The sequence below is a fragment of the Zalophus californianus genome, chromosome 10, assembly GCF_009762305.2.
Source record: "Zalophus californianus isolate mZalCal1 chromosome 10, mZalCal1.pri.v2, whole genome shotgun sequence".
Classification (NCBI taxonomy): Eukaryota; Metazoa; Chordata; class Mammalia; order Carnivora; family Otariidae; genus Zalophus; species Zalophus californianus.
Genome location: NC_045604.1, coordinates 44,946,957 through 44,965,117, shown reverse-complemented (window position 1 = coordinate 44,965,117; position 18,161 = coordinate 44,946,957). Strand labels below are relative to the sequence as shown.

The 18,161-nt window shown below is 45.5% G+C and overlaps 1 protein-coding gene across 1 annotated transcript in view; it reads right to left on the bottom strand.

Moving 5' to 3' along the window:
* Nucleotides 1-200: 200 nt before the first annotated feature.
* The window catches only part of TSEN15 (tRNA splicing endonuclease subunit 15), a 156,403-nt gene continuing 138,442 nt past the window's right edge, over nucleotides 201-18,161 (bottom strand). Inside the window, exons 5-7 of the mRNA XM_035722476.1 lie at nucleotides 10,998-11,088; nucleotides 5,620-5,918; nucleotides 201-4,241 (exon numbers count right to left, since the gene is read on the bottom strand). Of these exons, the coding sequence (XP_035578369.1) occupies nucleotides 4,219-4,241; nucleotides 5,620-5,918; nucleotides 10,998-11,088 (413 nt within the window). The 3' untranslated portion in view covers nucleotides 201-4,218. The remainder of the gene's footprint in view (nucleotides 4,242-5,619; nucleotides 5,919-10,997; nucleotides 11,089-18,161) is intronic.

The window sequence follows — 18,161 nt, the reverse complement described above, 5'->3', positions numbered from 1 at the left end:
TCAAACAACAACGAGGACTCCATAACTCTGTGATGTACTATTTTGCTTTGGCTGCTTGGAAGCTGAGGACCCACCTTAATGCTCAGAAGTAATAGTGAGAATGGCTTACGCCACAGATTTAATATCGCTCTCTGATACAGATTTGATATTTATTATGTTTAATATAATAAATAATAAATATTTACCATGTGTTATTTCTTAAGCTTAACATAATAAGTAATAGATTTGATATATATGATCTATGCCTTCTGATATGGATGCAATCTGGTTTTATTTTAATAAATTGATTATATATTTGTCTTATTGGAAAGAACTTCAAATTTACAAAGTAGGATATAAATGTAGGTACCGACATAAAAAGGAAGCCAGAGGAATCCTGAAGCAAACCAGGCATAGCAGGTCAGGATGGTGACCCTGGAAGAAACTTCCCATTCCTAGTCCCCTGCCTGGCATGTACTTTTAACCCTTGCCGCGACCCTGCCCTGCCCTCCAATCTTGTCCCTCACTCTGGAATGGCAAGGAATGTTCCCACCCAGCACATTTCTCTCCTTCTACCTCTTTTTCTATGTCACCGGTACCAGCCACACATCCAGCAAATCTGATCCTGGGCTCTTCCATTTTACCTTCTTCGGGACTCCCCACTGCTCAGCAGAGAACAAGTCACTGAGCCAAGTAAACTCTTCAGCCACTTTCCATGTCATGTCCCTCTCCACAATGATGTTTGTTTACGTGATTCTGTTTATAAAAATGGACTGAATATCTCCTACCTGCCTGGCACCGTGTCCTGGGCTTATGGAACAGTGAGGCTTAGCTCTCTCTGGGAAGTCCCCTTGACGCCCTTGAGTTAATTGCTTCTCCATGGATCCTGCCTTGTGTACCCTGTGTATTCTTTGATTATTTTGCTCCAATCCACACTGTCGGACAGGGACTTGCTAAGGTTTACTCTTTATTTCCAAATTGTGTGTTCATGGAAAGCAGGAGAGATTACTCATTTGTCTCCATGATTCCAGAATATAGGAGCAGGCACACAGTGGGTGCTGATAAACATATATGTGTGTATCGAATAATTTTTTAACTGAGGAAATTAAAGGCGCAAGAAAACCTACTCAGGACAGTACCTCTCACACAGTATATACTCACTAAATGTTTGTGTATTAGAAGAGAACATGAGGGCCAGAGATACCCAGTAACTAAGGGCAGGGTGGTGAAGGGGATGCATGAGAATATACATGTGTGGGAATCCCATGTTTTGGAAGAACAGTGACTGAGCTTTTGAATGTGTGTATTTAGTTTTTGATTCAATAAGTGTTTCTTAAACATCAACTATAAATAGGAAAGCTGACTGGGCAGCTGGGGTTGGAGCGACAACGAAAACATGATTCGGACTCGTGAATTGCATTCCAAGCGTGGATTCTGGAACCAGATGAACCCTGGTCCCATCTCGGCTCCACCGATTACCAACCACGTACTTTGGGCAAGTTACTTACCCTTTCCAAACCTTGGTTTCCTGAATGAAATAAGAATAAAAATTACCTAATTCACAGGTTTTATAAGTTTGAAATGAGACAATTCATGTGGTATGTAAGGTACATAGAAAGGATACCACAAATAAGTGTTTGCGGTCAGTACCAATAACCAAATAAGAGAGCAAAGCTAGGCCCCAGATTTAGCTTCTAATTCACAGAAAGAGCCACATTAACTTTTCAGGCAAGTATAGAGATGTTTACCAAACACCACGATGTTTAAGTTGAACCATATGAAGTAATCAATAGCCAACTGGTTTTTGACTGAGTAAGTCGGTAATATCTTTTTATGGCCCAATATTTCCTGGATGGTCCAGTCGGTCACAGGCCATGCACAGGCACATTACTTAATTTCCTCCGTCGGCTCCGACCTCTTTCCTCTCAGCCAACTTGTTCATTTATGCTTGTTTACAATGCATGCCCTGCTCTCTTCCAGAAAGGACCTGGGGAGGCTCCACTCCCATAGCCACGAGGTGGGCTGTGTCCTGTGTCGTTCATTCAGCCATTAATCACACTCCGCCCTGTGACAAATCCTCCGTTACCTTGAACGGTTATGTAACTCTGGTACTGGTTTTGGCTTTTGCAGGCCAAAAGCTGTTAATGGGGAGAGAGAACAACTTGGCCGCTTTCGAAGCTGACTGGAGAAGGTACCCGGTGTGTTGCAGGGCACTGGCGGCAGGAGCTGGGACCAGGAGCAGGTGAGGGGGAGACGTCAAGAGCTGTCACCAGCATCCAGACAATGGCCCGTGGAAGAAAAAGGACTTATTCTCTTCAACTTCAAGATGTAAAGGGGTGGGATCAACCCAGAGGGTCTTGAGCAGGAGGGTGGGAGGTGCCTCACCTCTTGTAAGAAGTAAAGAGAGCCTTTGTTCAAGACTGATGTCCAGGAGACAGCCCGACAGATCAATGGAAAATGGAATCTAAACAGCGAGCTGCCCAAGGGGATATGGCATGTGTGAAAGGCGGAAAACGAGTGGATCAGAAGATGCTGCATGTTTTCTAGTTTGCAGACTGTTGATCCCAGGCTGCTCTGCGCATACATCCTTGTTCTCAGGGTGGTGGGCACACCTCCCTGCCCCGCCAGTCCCAGGGGCTACGGAACAGGGGAGCTCCGGCCCAGGAAACTGCATGTGGCAGCACCAAGGCAGGGGGCGGGGGTGACCAGGAGGGCTGGCTGGAGGGAGGCGAGATGATCTTACTGATTCATTTTCAGGGTCTGAGCCTAGAACCTGCCTCTCAAATCTTGCCCAAACCTCCTTTTTAGCTACTGTCTTCACAGCCACACCCGGCCCCTGGCTTCAAAATGCTACATATGCTCCCCCTCATTAATATGTGATGCCGCGTCTCACACTTTCGGGGCTGTCTCTCTGTAGAGTGAAAGGCAGATGACAAGGGAGCTTTTTGTCTTTCATATGCCATCTAGATTGTGACATGCCCCAGTGGACAATCCAGGCGGCAGTGGGTCTCTCCCTTCGGTGCGAGATGTGACATGTGTCAGAAAAGTGAGCTGGCTCCCTCTTCAAAAGCTTGCTTCTTGCCCAGTGTCTGGGAGAGTGACCAGGTGGCTCACTTTGTCTGCTGGGCGAACAAAGGTGAGGCAGATCCACTCCCTTCCCCCAGCTAACCCCAAAGCAACAGCCCTTCTCAGCAGGGGAACTGGGTATGAAAGATCTGGGCCTCCTGGTCTCAGCCCAACACCCAATTTAAACTGTGGCCTTAAGCCAGTTACCAAAGCCCTCTATGCCTCTGCTTCCCCAGTTGTACAATAGCAGTCCTGATGTTTATAAGTAGTCCTGGGCAAGAGTTAATAAAATGAATGGTGATTATACATCAGTCAATATTAATCGAAGCTGATGACGATGATGGTTTTGCAAGCATAAAAGTGCCCTCGGAAGGAAAGGACTGCCTGATTCTTCTGAGTGATTTCCAGAACGTTGGGCTGGCTCCCAGATAATATTATGGAACTGTTACACAAAGAAGCTGGTTTTTGCACTTTATCCTCTTAGCTCATCCTGCTTTATTTGTATTTAGATGGCTGTCTAAGGGGAGGCCATCAATATCTTGTTAATTACAACCGGGAAAAAGGTGTCTCTGTGTCAGGGTATGTCTGTCTGTGGCATCAGTATCTTGGCAACATCAGCATGGCCCCCAACCGGGATGTCAGGGGGTTGGGCTGCATACATCCCACTGGGGAATACAGTGGATCATTAACAGACCAGGAGCTTCCCAGTCCAAGATTCTAGTAAACCCCAGAAGTTGGAATGCAGGCTTTGACAATATATGCTCCTTGAGGAGAGAAACATGGGCAAGAAGTTCAAAGCCTTTTGTCCCTAGTTTTTTGTTTTGTTTTGTTCTTTTTGAGTTCAAGAAAGTCTGCTGCTGAATTTAAATTAAAGAATTTTTTCCAAGGCTGAAGTTACTTATGCACTCAGGAATCTTTCACTGAGCATGTTCTGTGCACTGTGAGCACCTCTCCTGAGCGCTGGAGTTGTTAAGGATGAGAAAAACACGATGCCTGAATGCAAGGAGCTTACAGTCCCGTCACGAGGATTGACAGAGGTCGACAATCTTAGTACCGGGCGGCAGGTGCTGTGGAGAGGTTAAGTCCGGTGTGCGGCGGGAGACGGACGAGAGGCATCCAGATGCAGTAGGAGGAATGACTCCTCACCAAAGATCACCAGGCAGCTCCATGTGGTTAACTCGTCTCTCTCCTGAGACCTAAGAGAGTGAGAATTAATTACAACCAATGATTATCATGAAATCAGATTGTGAGTATAAACCTGCCATGATGTTGGAAAGGGGAAAAGTGCCTTCAGACAAGAGACTTCACAAAGCAATGGAAGGAAGAAAGTGGATACAGAAGGGATACTGGGGAATTAGGGTGGAGGACCTGGGTGCCCAGAGCACCGAAGGGGGGGCGGTGAGAGAGGGGATCGAGCGGGAGGACATGACTGAGAAGAGAGGTTCAGAAAGGCTCAGAAGTTAAGACTCAGGCCTGACAGAACTGAGCCAGCAGGAAACAGGAGGGTTCACCTGAAGTCTTTATGAGAGAGACTCTTTATGAGACCACCCTACTCCCCTCCAGCATATTCAGCAACTGAGTATCCATCTCTAAAATAAATGAGAGTGTCCTTCAAAGCCCTGCATGGCCCCAGAGAGCAGACCTGCACCTTCTAGCATTTAGAAGTCTGTCCAAGGAAAGTGGGGCCTTCTACCCCAACACCTCATGCGGTGGTTCTTGGCAGTGAGTATTTTGCCCCGCAGGGGACATTTGGTAGTGCCTGGAGAAGATTTTTGGGTGTCTGGGTGGACAACAAACTTGGAGGATGTGCTCAGCAGGCCAGGGGTGCTGCTAAACACCCTGCAATGCACAGGAGAGAGCCACACCACAAGGGATGACCTGGCCCAAAATGCCACCAGTGCTGAGTTTGAGACACCCTGCTCAGACATAAAGCCCTCCAGCTTATCAACCCCGCACAGTGCTCCATCACCATTTCCGCAACATCCCATTTCAGACACCAAAGGTCAACTTAACCCAGTGCCTGACCGGTGCTAGGTGCTGTGAGAGATGCATCATGGCAGATCCAGGAGCCTGTCATTGGGAGCAGGGTGGTGTGGGGTATCTCAGTGTTGCTTGTAAAACTCTGAGACTATCCAACCAACTGTTTTAAAAAAGAAGGAAGAGAAAGCATGAGAATCAGGAAAGAGCAAAGGAACAGAGCTCCTGTTGCATGCTATGCATGACAATGGGGACCCTTGGATGGCTACTGGGGGCAGCTGGGGCAAAGAGCAGGAGGAGGAGACTTTCGGCTCTCCAAGGAGACCATTCTACGGATGAGAAGTCAGGATCAGAAGCCAGGAGTTCACCCGGAATTACAAGCCAGAAATGGGGAAGGCAATCGCGCTCACAGACTCCAGGACAACAGCACGGATTTCACGTGGTTGAGAGATGAGACATCGAAGAACCGGGAAGCCAGGGCGGATTGGCCTGGGGACGGCATGGTGCTTTGGCTGAGAGAGCCCGATGCATTGCCAGGTACCGGGCTCACAATGGAGCAATGCCTTCAGGTGGCAACTGGGTGCTTGTGGTGCTCACCTCCGCCCCATCTTGGCCTCTTTTGCTTCTTATATGTCCAGTGCCTGGTGCAGCAATCAGAGGACAGGAGAGAGGATGTCTCCACAGGCCATGCGGTGACGTGAGTGCATCTAGGAGAGGTGAATTCAGAGCTGGTGGGAAAGTGGAATGCTGGCTTGGGTTGGAAGCGGGCCATTCCTTGTGCTGGTTCCTGCCAATGGGTCCGAGGACGGCCCTGTAAATCCAGCCCCGCATGGCAGTGCGTTTCGACTGCACAAACCTCCTTTTGATGACAAGTCACCCTGCAGGTGCTTTTGGTTCTGTAGAAATAAAGCAAGAAAGAAGAGTGAAAATACCTCTAGGGGAGTTTTCAGGGAAGGCCTGGAGGTATTCTGGGACAACAAAAGTGAAGTTCTCATGATCAACAAAATACCAGAGCCACCTTCCAGTCTTCATTTTTATCATCACTGAGGAGTTACTCATTCTCCAAGTGTATTTCATGGATGTCTGAAATAGAATCAAGTGTGAACATCTCAGGAAATCTCCCTTATTCATGGTGTACATCTAGCCAAGCGGGTGATGAGAAGGTTGAATGGCCAAGAATTTGGGCTGGAGCTGGTCTAGCTTCTATGGTGCTTATAGGGTACAAAATGCTGATCTATTCTGGAAACATAATTAAACGGCAACATGATTTGCCATTTTAAAAAACACTTTTGGCCTAATTTTTGTCAGAACCAGAAATAAAAACCCTCCCATACCAAAAAAGTAGGAGAAGGAACTGCATGTTATTTAAGTGCTGGGCACTGTCCTAAGGACTTTCTTTGTTCTGGTATTTAATCCTGAGAACAGCCGTTTGAGGTAATATTACTATGCTACTTTACAGATAAACCAAGGTTCTAAGATATCGCTATAATAACCGAATGCGGCTTTATTAATTATTAAGCCTTCTATGTCAGGGACTGAGCTATGCTCTGGGAGAAATAGACAAAATGCCACAGTGTCTCCCCTGTCTGTAGGATATGGATATGTTCACTGTCAGTTACATACTAGAAAGAGTATAATGGAAGTGAGAGCTCCTGGGATCTGCCCAAAGGAGTCAGGGACAATGTGACACCAAGTGACTCTTGAAGGAATAGGGATTTTCTAGTCCTTCTGCCTTCCCGATGCCTTTCTCCTGTCCTATTGAAAAATGGTATCTTCAATTTCCATAGGAACTCCCTGCAAGCTAATTAGAGTCCAGCTTTAAATTTCAAATAGGTAGAGCTTGATAATTCTCTGATGCATGCCAGTGTCTACTTCCTGTTGGTAGAATTCCATAGCCCAGCAAGAACCTTTTGCAGATCCTCCAGAAAGACTGATGAAATAGCTTACCAGCTAGATGTCACCACTCTTTCTTTTTATAATACTACATGGGGCAACTGAGCCACCAATCTCTTCCACTTGCCCTACTGTTGTCACTTTGGGGCAAAAGTGCTCTCTGCCCCTTGGCTGGTGTTCTCAGATCAGCCTTGGCCAGCTTGCCACTGGCCTTGTCTGAGCCTGCTCACTGGAGTCGATTTCTGGAAGACAGGAAGAGAGGCTAATGTCAGTGGAGACCTGCATAGTTCATGATGGGAGAACCTCTGAACCAGAAATGCTATGATTTCTCCAGTAATCAGCATTTCTTTTCAAACATGAGTGGAAGTTGAAAAGAGAAGTCGGGGCTGGATGTGAGAAAGCAGATTTTCATCCTGGATGTTGCATGGTGGTGATTGCTTCCATCACAGAGCCAGGTCACTGTGCCATTATTAGCCAGAAGAATATTTATTATCATGATACATGTCAAAGCATCCTCATTCCATTGGATTACTTTGAATAAAATGTTTGTTCAGGGACTCCGGGGTGGCTCACTTGGTTAAGCGCCTGACTCTTGGTTTTGGCTCAGGTCTAGGTCACAATCTCATGGGTTGTGGGATTGAGCCCCAGGTCGGGCTCCGAGCTCAGCCGGGAGTCTGCTCGAAAGGTTCTCTCCGTCTACCCTTCCCAACAGGTGCATGTGTGCACTTGCTCTCTCTCTAAAATAAATAAATAAATCTTAAAAAAAAAGTCAAATAAAATGTTAGTTCACTGTATGTGCTCTAACTTCTTTTAAAGACTTTTAGTCAAGCATTATTGGTGAAGAAGTCAGTGCAAGGGCGCAAGCTGTGTGGTTAAGGTGGCTCATGGACTTTAGCTCTATAGAAATAAGAAAAAGCTGAAACCCCTTTAGCTTGCCTGGAGACCTTACAGAATATTCATGGAATGGGTTCATAATAGGCAATGTAGTTCATTTTAATTAGGATCCCACAATCCTAGAAATTAAGTTGAAAAAGAGCTATTAGGTCATCTGGCCTATCACCTTCCCTATTCCCTCCTCAATGCAGGATTGTTCCCTGGGGTCTGCTTGGAAATGCATGGTTCAGTCTAAATTTAAATGACTGCAAAACTATGAGGTTTATGTCATTCCCCTTGGGAAACTATTACACAGTCTAATGGATTTCACCATGAATTTTTTTTCCCCAGAGATTCAGCCCAAATTTCTCTTTGCTTGAGTTTGTCACATTTTTTTCTCATTATACACTCAGATTCAGAAAAACCACAAAAACGACAGTAAGAATGATCAAATCTATTTTCTACTCTTTAGTGATAAAGATGGGAATGTCGGCCCAGAGCACTTTCTCAGTTTCACATTTGTAGGTGAGCTGGGACATTACTAACCTTTTTTAACCATGTCAGATACTCTCCTTTCCTCATAAAAGGAATCCACAGACTCACCAGGGTGATGACAATTTTGAGTTCCAGTGGCAGTGGTGCATTTGACATGATTCTCACCACCCTGCCTTGTCCAATCCGCCATATAGAAATGAGGATATATTTGCGAAGATTTGAGATGCTCTCTGTATCTTATTGAACAAAGAAAATCATTCTGGCTTTTGGGGGCTGGAACTTAAGACTCTACCTTTATTAGCACCATTACCAACCAATTAAGCTACCATATTACATTTCCTTGGATGATACCCAGAGAATCTTAGAACTGCAAGCTGGCTAGGTGAATAAAGAGGTATAAATCTTCATGTCATGTATTTCACATATGTTGATATGCACGTACAGAGAGAAGTCACAGCACCAGGAGAAACAGCAGTAGGACTGCAAGAGGAAACACCCCTACGCTCACAACCCTTTATTTATAAAGGAGAATCGAGTCACCTGCATGGTGGGACTGTGACTCATTAAAACACCTTAAGGGGCGCCTGGGTGGCTCAGTTGGTTAAGCGACTGCCTTCGGCTCAGGTCATGATCCTGGAGTCCCGGGATCGAGTCCCACATCGGGCTCCCTGCTCAGCAGGGAGTCTGCTTCTCCCTCTGACCCTCTTCCCTCTTGTGCTCTCTGTCTCTCATTCTCTCCCTCTCAAATAAATAAATAAAATCTTTAAAAAAATAATAAAAATAAAACACCTTAATTAAAGAGACAGGCCTCCCTGGTGAGTTTACTTCCTTGGGTTTGTTTTTGATTATTATTATTATTACTATAATATGAGAAAGACAGCAATGCCCTAATCTAAGAGAGGATCATTCTTCTGAGTCCCCCACCATGCTGGAGAAACACTAATGAATTCAGAGCACAGCCAGGACTGATTTGCAAGCAGTGGCCCCTAAAGGTAATCCCCCCAAATTATTATAGTAGCTGGCAACTCAGGCTGAGTGACAGGGATGGGAGGAAAATGACTCTCCCCGTGTGATTTAATGACAGAAGAGGCAGAGTGAACATATGACCAGGACTCGATTTCTAAGGATAGGCCCCTTTATCCATTCATTTTTCCCATCTTCATTGACTTTATGTCCTCCTGGAGCCAGGCATTGTGGTAGGTACTAGGGATCATTGTCCTGGGCTGTTGGAAGGAGGGGGCAGGTCATACATTAGCACTTGAGTGGCAAATAGTTATGCTTCATCTTCCTGTACGTTGGAAGTAAAAGCCAGTTTAGAAGGGCCTGGGCGGCTCAGTCGGTTAGGCAGCTGCCTTCGGCTCAGGTCATGATCCCAGGGTCCTGGGATCGAGCCCCGCATCGGGCTCCCTGCTCAGTGGGGAGTCTGCTTCTCCCTCCCCCTGCTCTTGTGTTCTCTCTTGCTCTCTCTCCCTCTCAAATAAATAAATAAAATCTTCTAAAAAAAATGTTTAAAAGGCCAATTTAAAATCTTTTAAATGGACACAAAATCCTGCAAAGATGTACAAAGTGAGAGAAAATAACATAATGAACACTTGCATGTCCACTATCTAACTTTATCAAATCTGAACATTTTGACTTATCTACTTTAGATTTTTTAAAAGATTTTATTTATTTATTTGACAGAGAGAGAGCACAAGCGGGGGGGGGGGTGGCAGGCAGAGGGAGAGGGATGTTTTAGTTGTTGTTCTCTAGTCTATTGGTCTATTTTTCTATTTCTGCACCAGTACCATCTCTCTTCATTGCTGTAACACTATAAGAAAACTTGATATTTGGCAAGGCAAGTTTCCTAATTTTTTTTTCCCAAACTACCTCTCTTGATCCTTTGTCCTGTGCTCTTCCATATAAATTTTTAAGATCAGCCCGTCAAATGCCATCAGGCAATGAATAGACTAGACCCATAACTCGATTCATCTAAGCTAGTTTATTTTCGCTCTGACTGCTATTACTGTACTAAGCAATAAAGAAACGTCAGACATAACTCTAAGTGCTCTGTATACATTTACTCATTTAAACCTCACACAACCCTATGAGGTAGGTACTAATTATTACTCCCTTGTTCTAGTTAAAGGGACTGGTGATTGATGGTATTAGGTAATCTGGCCAAGGTCCCCGGGATATTATGAGGCATAGCCAGAGCCCACCCGTTAAACTCATTCTGATCATATGCCAGGCCTTACCTGGACATTCAAACGCTTAAAAATCATTTTGCACTTACTGACAATGCAAGCAAATTAAAATTAGTGTCTTTTTTATTTTACCAAAGAAGAAACTAAAGCGTAGACCAGGTACATGATTTGTCTGGTAGCCTATATGATGTCCATTTACAGAATGCAACTTACATCCTCTGACTTCCCCACGTGGGGAAACCCTTTCCTCTCCTACCTTCTGTTCCTGCCCACCAGCTCCCGCCACTGTGCCTTCCAGGCCAGACACCTGGAATGCACCAGCAAGAGGCTACAGAGAAATCCTTGTCCCCATTGCCTGCTCATTAACCCTCAGTGGCCCGTGGCACTGAGCAAGTGGAAATGAACTCCAAAGATGAAATGGCTTCATCAACCTGTGGTTTCTGGGATGCTTCGGGAAACTTTCATTTCATTTTGAAAAACCAGTAGTGATGTGGGAGTGGAGACCGACATAACAGAGATCTCTCTTACCTGTGACAGTGCTTGCCAAATGACAGAGCATGCACATTTTGAAGGAAATGCGTGAAGGAGGCAGGCAACGTTGGCATCAATGAGGGCAAGTCTGGAGGAGCAGATTACACGAGAAGTCATTAAATAAGACAACATTGGTCAGGCACTTATGAAGGGAGCCAAAGAGAAAAATATGTCAGAAAGAGATACTCCTCAGCCCAGGCTGCTGGTCAGAGGACAGACTCTCTCATCAGCAGCTTTCCATATAAACTTGACTTGGCCACCACCTGCTGCTCAGTGACTCAAGCAAGTCCCTCCAGACAGCCTGGATGTCTCTGTTCCCTTCTCACGAGAGGAGGCCCAGGGGGGCTTTTATTAAGGTAAGGAAATCAATGTGGTCTGGAAGAAAGAGCATAAGCAGCTCCAGGGGGGGTCTTGCCCTGCCAGGGTTATGGGGGACACCTAACCTTTTGAAGCCTGCAAGTGAGGAGGGCAATGAAGGAGAGTCACAAAAATAAACCAAGTGTACTTTGGGTTCGTCCAAGGACAGTTTGTATGCCTGAGATCTTGATCTCCTCCCACATTTTCTTTCACTGTCTTCTACTGCAAACAAGTTTGGGCAAGTCACGTCATTTCTACACATGTCAGTCCTTCATCACTACAGTAGATGACAGTTCTGCCGGCCCTAACGTGGGGCAGCCCGTGTGCAGGCTACCGTCAGGCACTATGATGTCAGCACCTACAGCCATTAGAGGAAGGTGAGGACCAGAAGTGGGATCAGCTGGGGCTCTCCGGTGGTCGCAGCTCCTCTCCCACAGCTGCAGGGACTGGAGAAAGATTGTAAGCCAGTCCCACACCTCAGAGGAATTACAAGGCTGGCCAGAGGCTTCTCCAAGGAGCCTGGCCCGGCCCCGCCCTCGGGAATGAGCCTGTTTCCTACTGGTTTTGATATTAATGAGGTAATTATTGTGTGTGCTTATGCACCTGTGCCTTATTCTCAGCCTCTCTGCATTTCTTCTCCAAGCAATGTGCTTTCCTTCTGCCCTTAACTTCTTCCAGCAGGAGGAGATTAAAAGGGACGGGGAAGAAAAGAAGGTTTTCTTTTCTTTAATTTTAGCTTTAACTTCCGGCTTTTATCTCTGGTCATATGTATAGTCTTAGCCACCATAATAGTAGCCACTATTTACTTTACTGTTTGAGTACCTACTCAGATCTCGGAGAATCAAATGAAGTTTCAGGGGCGCCTGGAAGGCTCAGTCGTGAAGCGTCTGCTTTCGGCTCAGGTCATGATCCCAGGGTCCTGGGATCGAGCCCCACATCGGGCTCCCTGCTCAGAGGGGAGCCTGCTTCACCCTTTCCCATTCCCCCTGCTTGTGTTCCCTCTCTCGCTGTATCTTTATCTGTCAAATAAATAAATAAAATCTTTTTTAAAAAATGAAGTTTCAAACCATTCTCACATGTACCTTGCTCTTCCAGATAATCTATGCGCAAGTGAGACCCCATAGGCCTATGGTTCTATAAGCAGCACTATGCCCCAGTAAGCAAATGGGGAGTCCTCCCAAGGGCAGTAGGCATCGAGCTGGTGTTCTTTGAGCTCTGCACATAGTAGGAGCTGTGGCCACGTGACAGGTTGCCTATGAAGCAACAGCCAGAGCCAAGGTGGTGAATAGTGATTTACTCGGTTACTGAGCCAGGAATTATTTGGCGTTAGCTATGTGCAAGGAGCGCTGTAAAGCAAGAAATGAAGATGTACTAGATGAGATCCCTTCCCTCAAGGACTTTCCTCACTGGTAGTGGAGATCACACATGCGTGTGCACACACGCAAAAAGGTAACCAGACACCCTAGACTATGATGTCTTACAAGTGACACAAACCAAGTGCCCTAGGCCTGAAGAGGGGAGAGAAGTCAGGGACAGCACCCTGGAGGAGTGAGGACCTTTAGGCCCTAAGAAAAAGGATTCAGAGCTGACAGTTGACAGTAAGGGACACAAATCAAAGAAAGATGACTAGAATACAGGATTCCCAAAGCAGAGGGGTAAGACTAGAAATAGGTTAAGAGAAATGGCTTGTAGGCTGGGTTAGATTATGAGTTTATCAGGTAGGTAATAAGGAGTCACTGGAAAATCTCAAGGAAGAGAAGTCACACAGTGTAGGGCCTTTGTTGAGGGCTTGGGGAAGAGAGAAAGCCATCCATCAGAGACGACTATAAAAGAAACAGATGTTTAGAAAGATATACTATCTAAGAGTCCAGGGTAAAGAGGGAATACAGCTGTGGCAGGAGGATTCCTGGTGTGTCTGAAGCCAAAGTGAGGTAGAAGGGCTACTGTGGGAACCGACTAGAAAGGAGGGAAATGGGAATTGGGGGCAAACAGAAGGGATTTTCCCTGTAGCATAGGGGAGAAGCCTGCCCCTCACAGGCCCAGGAGATTGACCCCTGGAGGAGAAGACAGGACTCAGAATGAAAGGTCTGACTCTGCTGGCTCTGCGGGTTCTTGGCAGTGTGGCCTCGTCAAGCACGGAAACCAGGGGGGAGGCTTGGCTTTCTCACACCCAAGATGGCGGTTATCACTCCCAAACATTAGGAATGGTGAATTGCTTTCCTCGTGTGGGGCTGAGGGGGCGAGGTGCCAGGTACTGGCTACATGCTGAAGGGGCGTCAGGGCGCACAGCTCTGGTTTGTGCCAAAAAAAAAAAAAGTGACCAGAAACGCTGAGTGGAGGTTGCCTGGGCAGGAATCTGTCCAATGGGAGCACTTCTGTTTCCTGTGGGTAGGAAATGGGCCCTGTCACTGAACAGGAAGAGAAGCGGGGAGTCAGATGATGCTTGATTGTTGGGTGGAGGACCAGCATACTGAATGTGGTGCTTTGAGGAACGCTTTGTCCTCAGGCCTCACCCTGAGAAAAATTTACAGTCAAATGTACAATCATTCCAAAGCAAGAACCATGCCCATGGCCTGCCTGCCCTCTAATCCTGAGCAACTGACATGGCATTCCCAAATCCTTGAGGATTCTGGAGGTCATGTGCCCCAGGAGACCCCCAGGATCTTGGCAGTAGAGGAAATCCAACCAGTGACCCAGCTTCTGCCCCAAACCAGCATCTCCTGAAAGAGGATGTGCCAGTTAGCACCAGGCGCTCGGTTTAGGTCCCTGTCCTTCAGAGTTTTCTGGCCACCCACGGGACATAATATAGAGATGCCATCCAGATAGGTAAAAATGCCCTTCATGTCCAAAAGGATGACCTAGAGTCATAACGGACAACACAGTCCAAAATTACTGAATGATACCAAACTATTCAAATTATAACTCCTGGAATTTAACTTTGCATGCCATGGATATTTCAAACTAATATGGTACATATGCAAATTCTTAAATAAGAAAACTACCATGCCTACCAGCAGATGGTTCAGAGAATGACCAGGTTAATCAAGAATTAAAAGGGGCTGGTGAATATTGACATTATAAACTGAAAATGTAAATTAGAAGCAATGCCGTGGGCCAAAGGAGGCAGAAGGTAGATATATATGGAAGTAGATAATTAGGTTTTGGCTACTTCTAAGAAATCAGCACAGGCCAGATCTCATTAAAACTGACACCGTTAGACTGGAAATCTGTGTATTAGCAAAATTATTCAAAAGCCCCTGGTTGGCCCCTTTTTGTGTAAGGCAATGGACAGATTGCTGGTGGTCTAGACTGGATGATAAACTGACTCTTCCTCAGTTCTCTCCTTAACAAGATGACAAATCTCTGCCTACTGACTCAGTCTGCACATCTGTCAAATGGGGATAGTAATGCCTGACCTGCCTCCTAATGCAGGAAAAAAATGAGAAAATGCTATCACATCACTACAAACCTAGTAAAAACTAGCATTCATTCTCATGTAGTACTGACAAAGCATTTCCAAATAGTTCAGACCATTTGATCCTCACAATAAAGCAGTGGGTAAGACTCTTTCAGATGCTAGACACCCTTTATATAACAAGTATTTTGCAATGTCCTCTTTAGTATTACAAAGTGAAATTAACTGAAAATACAACTTCAATACATATGGTTTTTAAAAAGATAATTTTCTAATAAAAGGAAAACGATTCATTAAATGTGCGTTCAGGAACTCAACCCAGTTCTTCTGAGGGCACTGCCATTATATTTCCAGAATCTTCTGAAGTTATTTTTTAAATTAAAGACAATTAAAATTAATGTTTAAGAATTCCCTAAGGCTACAATTTTTCTCTTCTCAGAAAATAGGATGATACTGCTTTTTCATCATGGTACCTTTTTCTAGCAAGCCTGGTCTGGCTATATCAGGCACTTCTACTATAGTGACAAATAACCCCCCAACTCTCAGTTGCTTACAGCTGACTTACTCATGTCACTGAAGGTTGTGGGTTGGCTGCTATTTTATACAATGTCTGGCTCAGCTCCAACCTGTAAATCAGCTGCTGGTCTGCACCACGTGTCCTCCTACTGCGATCCAGGCTGATGGATCACGGGCTATGTTATTCCCATGGCAGAGGGAAAGAGGCAGACAACCGGGGATAACCCACAATGCCTCTTAAGAGCATCTGTTTCAATAATCTGCTCATAGTCACAGGGCAATGGTTCCGAGACGTCTAATCCTCTTATAGGAAAATGGAGGTGAATAATTACAAGCTGCAAAGCAATCTTTCATAACTGATCAGATCCATTACGATACCCCAGGCAGTCCTACTAACAGACTTGAGTTGGCACATAGAAACACTGGCTTGCCATCTTTCTTGAGACCAGGCGTCACAGATTCAACCATTCATGAGAAGTGGTAGAAACTGTGGCAAAGAGGCCTTACCTCACTGAAAAGCGCAGCCCCTGTCAGCCCCAGTATGATGTGCAAATGAAAGCCTGAGTCCTCTGATTTCTTAAGAAAAGTCAGAAAATCTGCTGTTTATGTAAAACCTCCTATTTTAAAAAAATTTTGGCAATTATTTTCATTTTTTTAAAAAACAGCACGACTTGCAGGCCAAACAAAACAACCCAAATCCAAATTTGGACCACAACTTCAAAGTTTTCATACTCTGCTTTAGGGAAGTTTTGAGGATATGACCAACTGGGCAGGGGCACTGCTGTCCCAGTGAGGAGGTGAACAGATTTTTTTCTGACGTGTTTCAATGACTCAGAGAGAGTCAGTGCTCAACCCGGCCCAGAATCCCTCAGACTCCATTAATTGACTCAGGACTCGGGTCACGGTCTTAGTCATGGCCTTTAGTTTTCCTGTCCTGGGCTTGGCTCTCTGAGCTGTGCCATCTCCCCAGAGACACCTTTCAGGCTGATTGACTTAAAAATTAGAGCTCAGATGGCAAAAGAAGAGGGGAATAATAGGGCGAGAGATTGCACTCATTTGCCTCTTTAAATTTTAATACGGAGTGCGATTTGTTAACAAGGGGGAGGTCCCGAGGTAGTGAGGGGCATCAATAATTCAGCAGAGGCTGTCAAGCTGCAAATAGCCCCACAGTGCCCAGCTGAGGCTACTGTTTGTGACACTGGCCACCTTTTCGAGCTCTAAGAGAAAGGGTCAGGTTCCCATCATCCAGCCCATTCCAGTCCTGTCTTTTCCTGTCTCCCAATCCCTAATGAAACTGGAGACCACTCTACTAGAGGCTGTGACCATGTACAGACCCTGAGGCTAACAGTCCATAATGCTAAACTGATCGCAGTTTAAACACAAAAATCCCCTAAGCACAATGTTGGATGCAGGAGCTCCCCTTTGGTAGGATCTGTAGTGTTCATGCTACCTCCCAATCCCACGCATTTCGTGCCCAGGGTTTAATAGATCCCTATTCCCCCAACCCCAAAGTGAACGTCTCTCCTTCCTGTTGGCCAGATCTCATTTCTCTCCTTCTTCAAAACCAAACTCAAAACTCACCTGGACCTGGCCACTGACTTTCCTGGATGATGGCACCCCTGGCCAGGGCAGAGGGACATAATGGGTCCCAGCCTAAGATATTGGAACATTTAGGCCTGGAATCACATAAATCCTTATGCCCCCTCCCACCAACATGTATGACTTTGGGCAAATTTCTAAAGACTTTGAGCTTCAGCTTTTTCATCTTTAAAACAAGGATAAAAATACCTATCTCATTTAAGGATCAGATAAGATATCACATGTAAATTTATTATGATTATCATTACAACTTACTGGATGTATGTACAACTTTCAGTTGTCTCCTTCCTTACCCTCTCCATGCTGTCATTTAAGGCCCGATGTCCCATGGGTGAGACTGGGCATCTTTATGCAAAAGCACCAATGACTCAACTTCTGTTTTTGATCATGAGGAGGAGAAATAGATAAAATTAATGCCAGTCAAACGGTACTAGGGACTGCCTCGGGCTTTTGTCCTAGAAAAGTGGGTGATAACCAAACTCATAGTGTCCATAAACTCAGCTTTCTTTGGAAGGCCCACCAAATGTCAGTCCCAAAGGGCATTTAGCAATGTCAAGAAGGCAATAATTTCCTATCACTGTTGCTGGGCAGACACGAAGCTTTGGATCCTATAGAGCCTCTTCACATAGCAAGATGGGTCCAATAACGTGGAGAGAGCAGGAAAGGGGGCAAATGTTAACCCAGTGGGTTCTGCTTAATGTACCACATTGGCTGGGATGGATTTCATAAAACATTAGCAGTTGATGCTATTAGCCAGCAGTAGGTCTGGGAAATGCTGCTCAATATTTTTTCCATTTCTGAGTTAAAGAGAGAGCTGAGAGAATAATACCGTAATCAGGAAAGCTTTGCTCTTGGCAAAGGGCATATCTTCTCCCCCATTGTTGTTTGGTCACTCGCTCGAGAACAAGAAACAGAAGCAGGGCTGGGGATGAGAGTGGAGCAGAGGGAAGCATTTGTTCTTTGGAGAAAGGTAAAAATGTTAGTCTAGATTTTTAATGATTTGCTCTTCTATCTTACAATTCCCTTTGGCTAATTTAATGCTTCAGTAAAGTGTGAGGTCCCTGTATCACTTGGAGAAGTGGTGTCATGTAGAATAAAGGTATGGAAAAGTATCGGAGAATTTTCTTCTCCCCTGCTCACACCTTCACTGGTCCGTTGGTCAAGGAAGCAGAATCTTATCCCCTGGTCCAGGATTTCCAGGTAGTGAACGTCAGTGAGGGGAATGGCAGCCAGTAGCAGGCCAGGGAGTGGCAGTTAGAAATATCAGGAAGTGG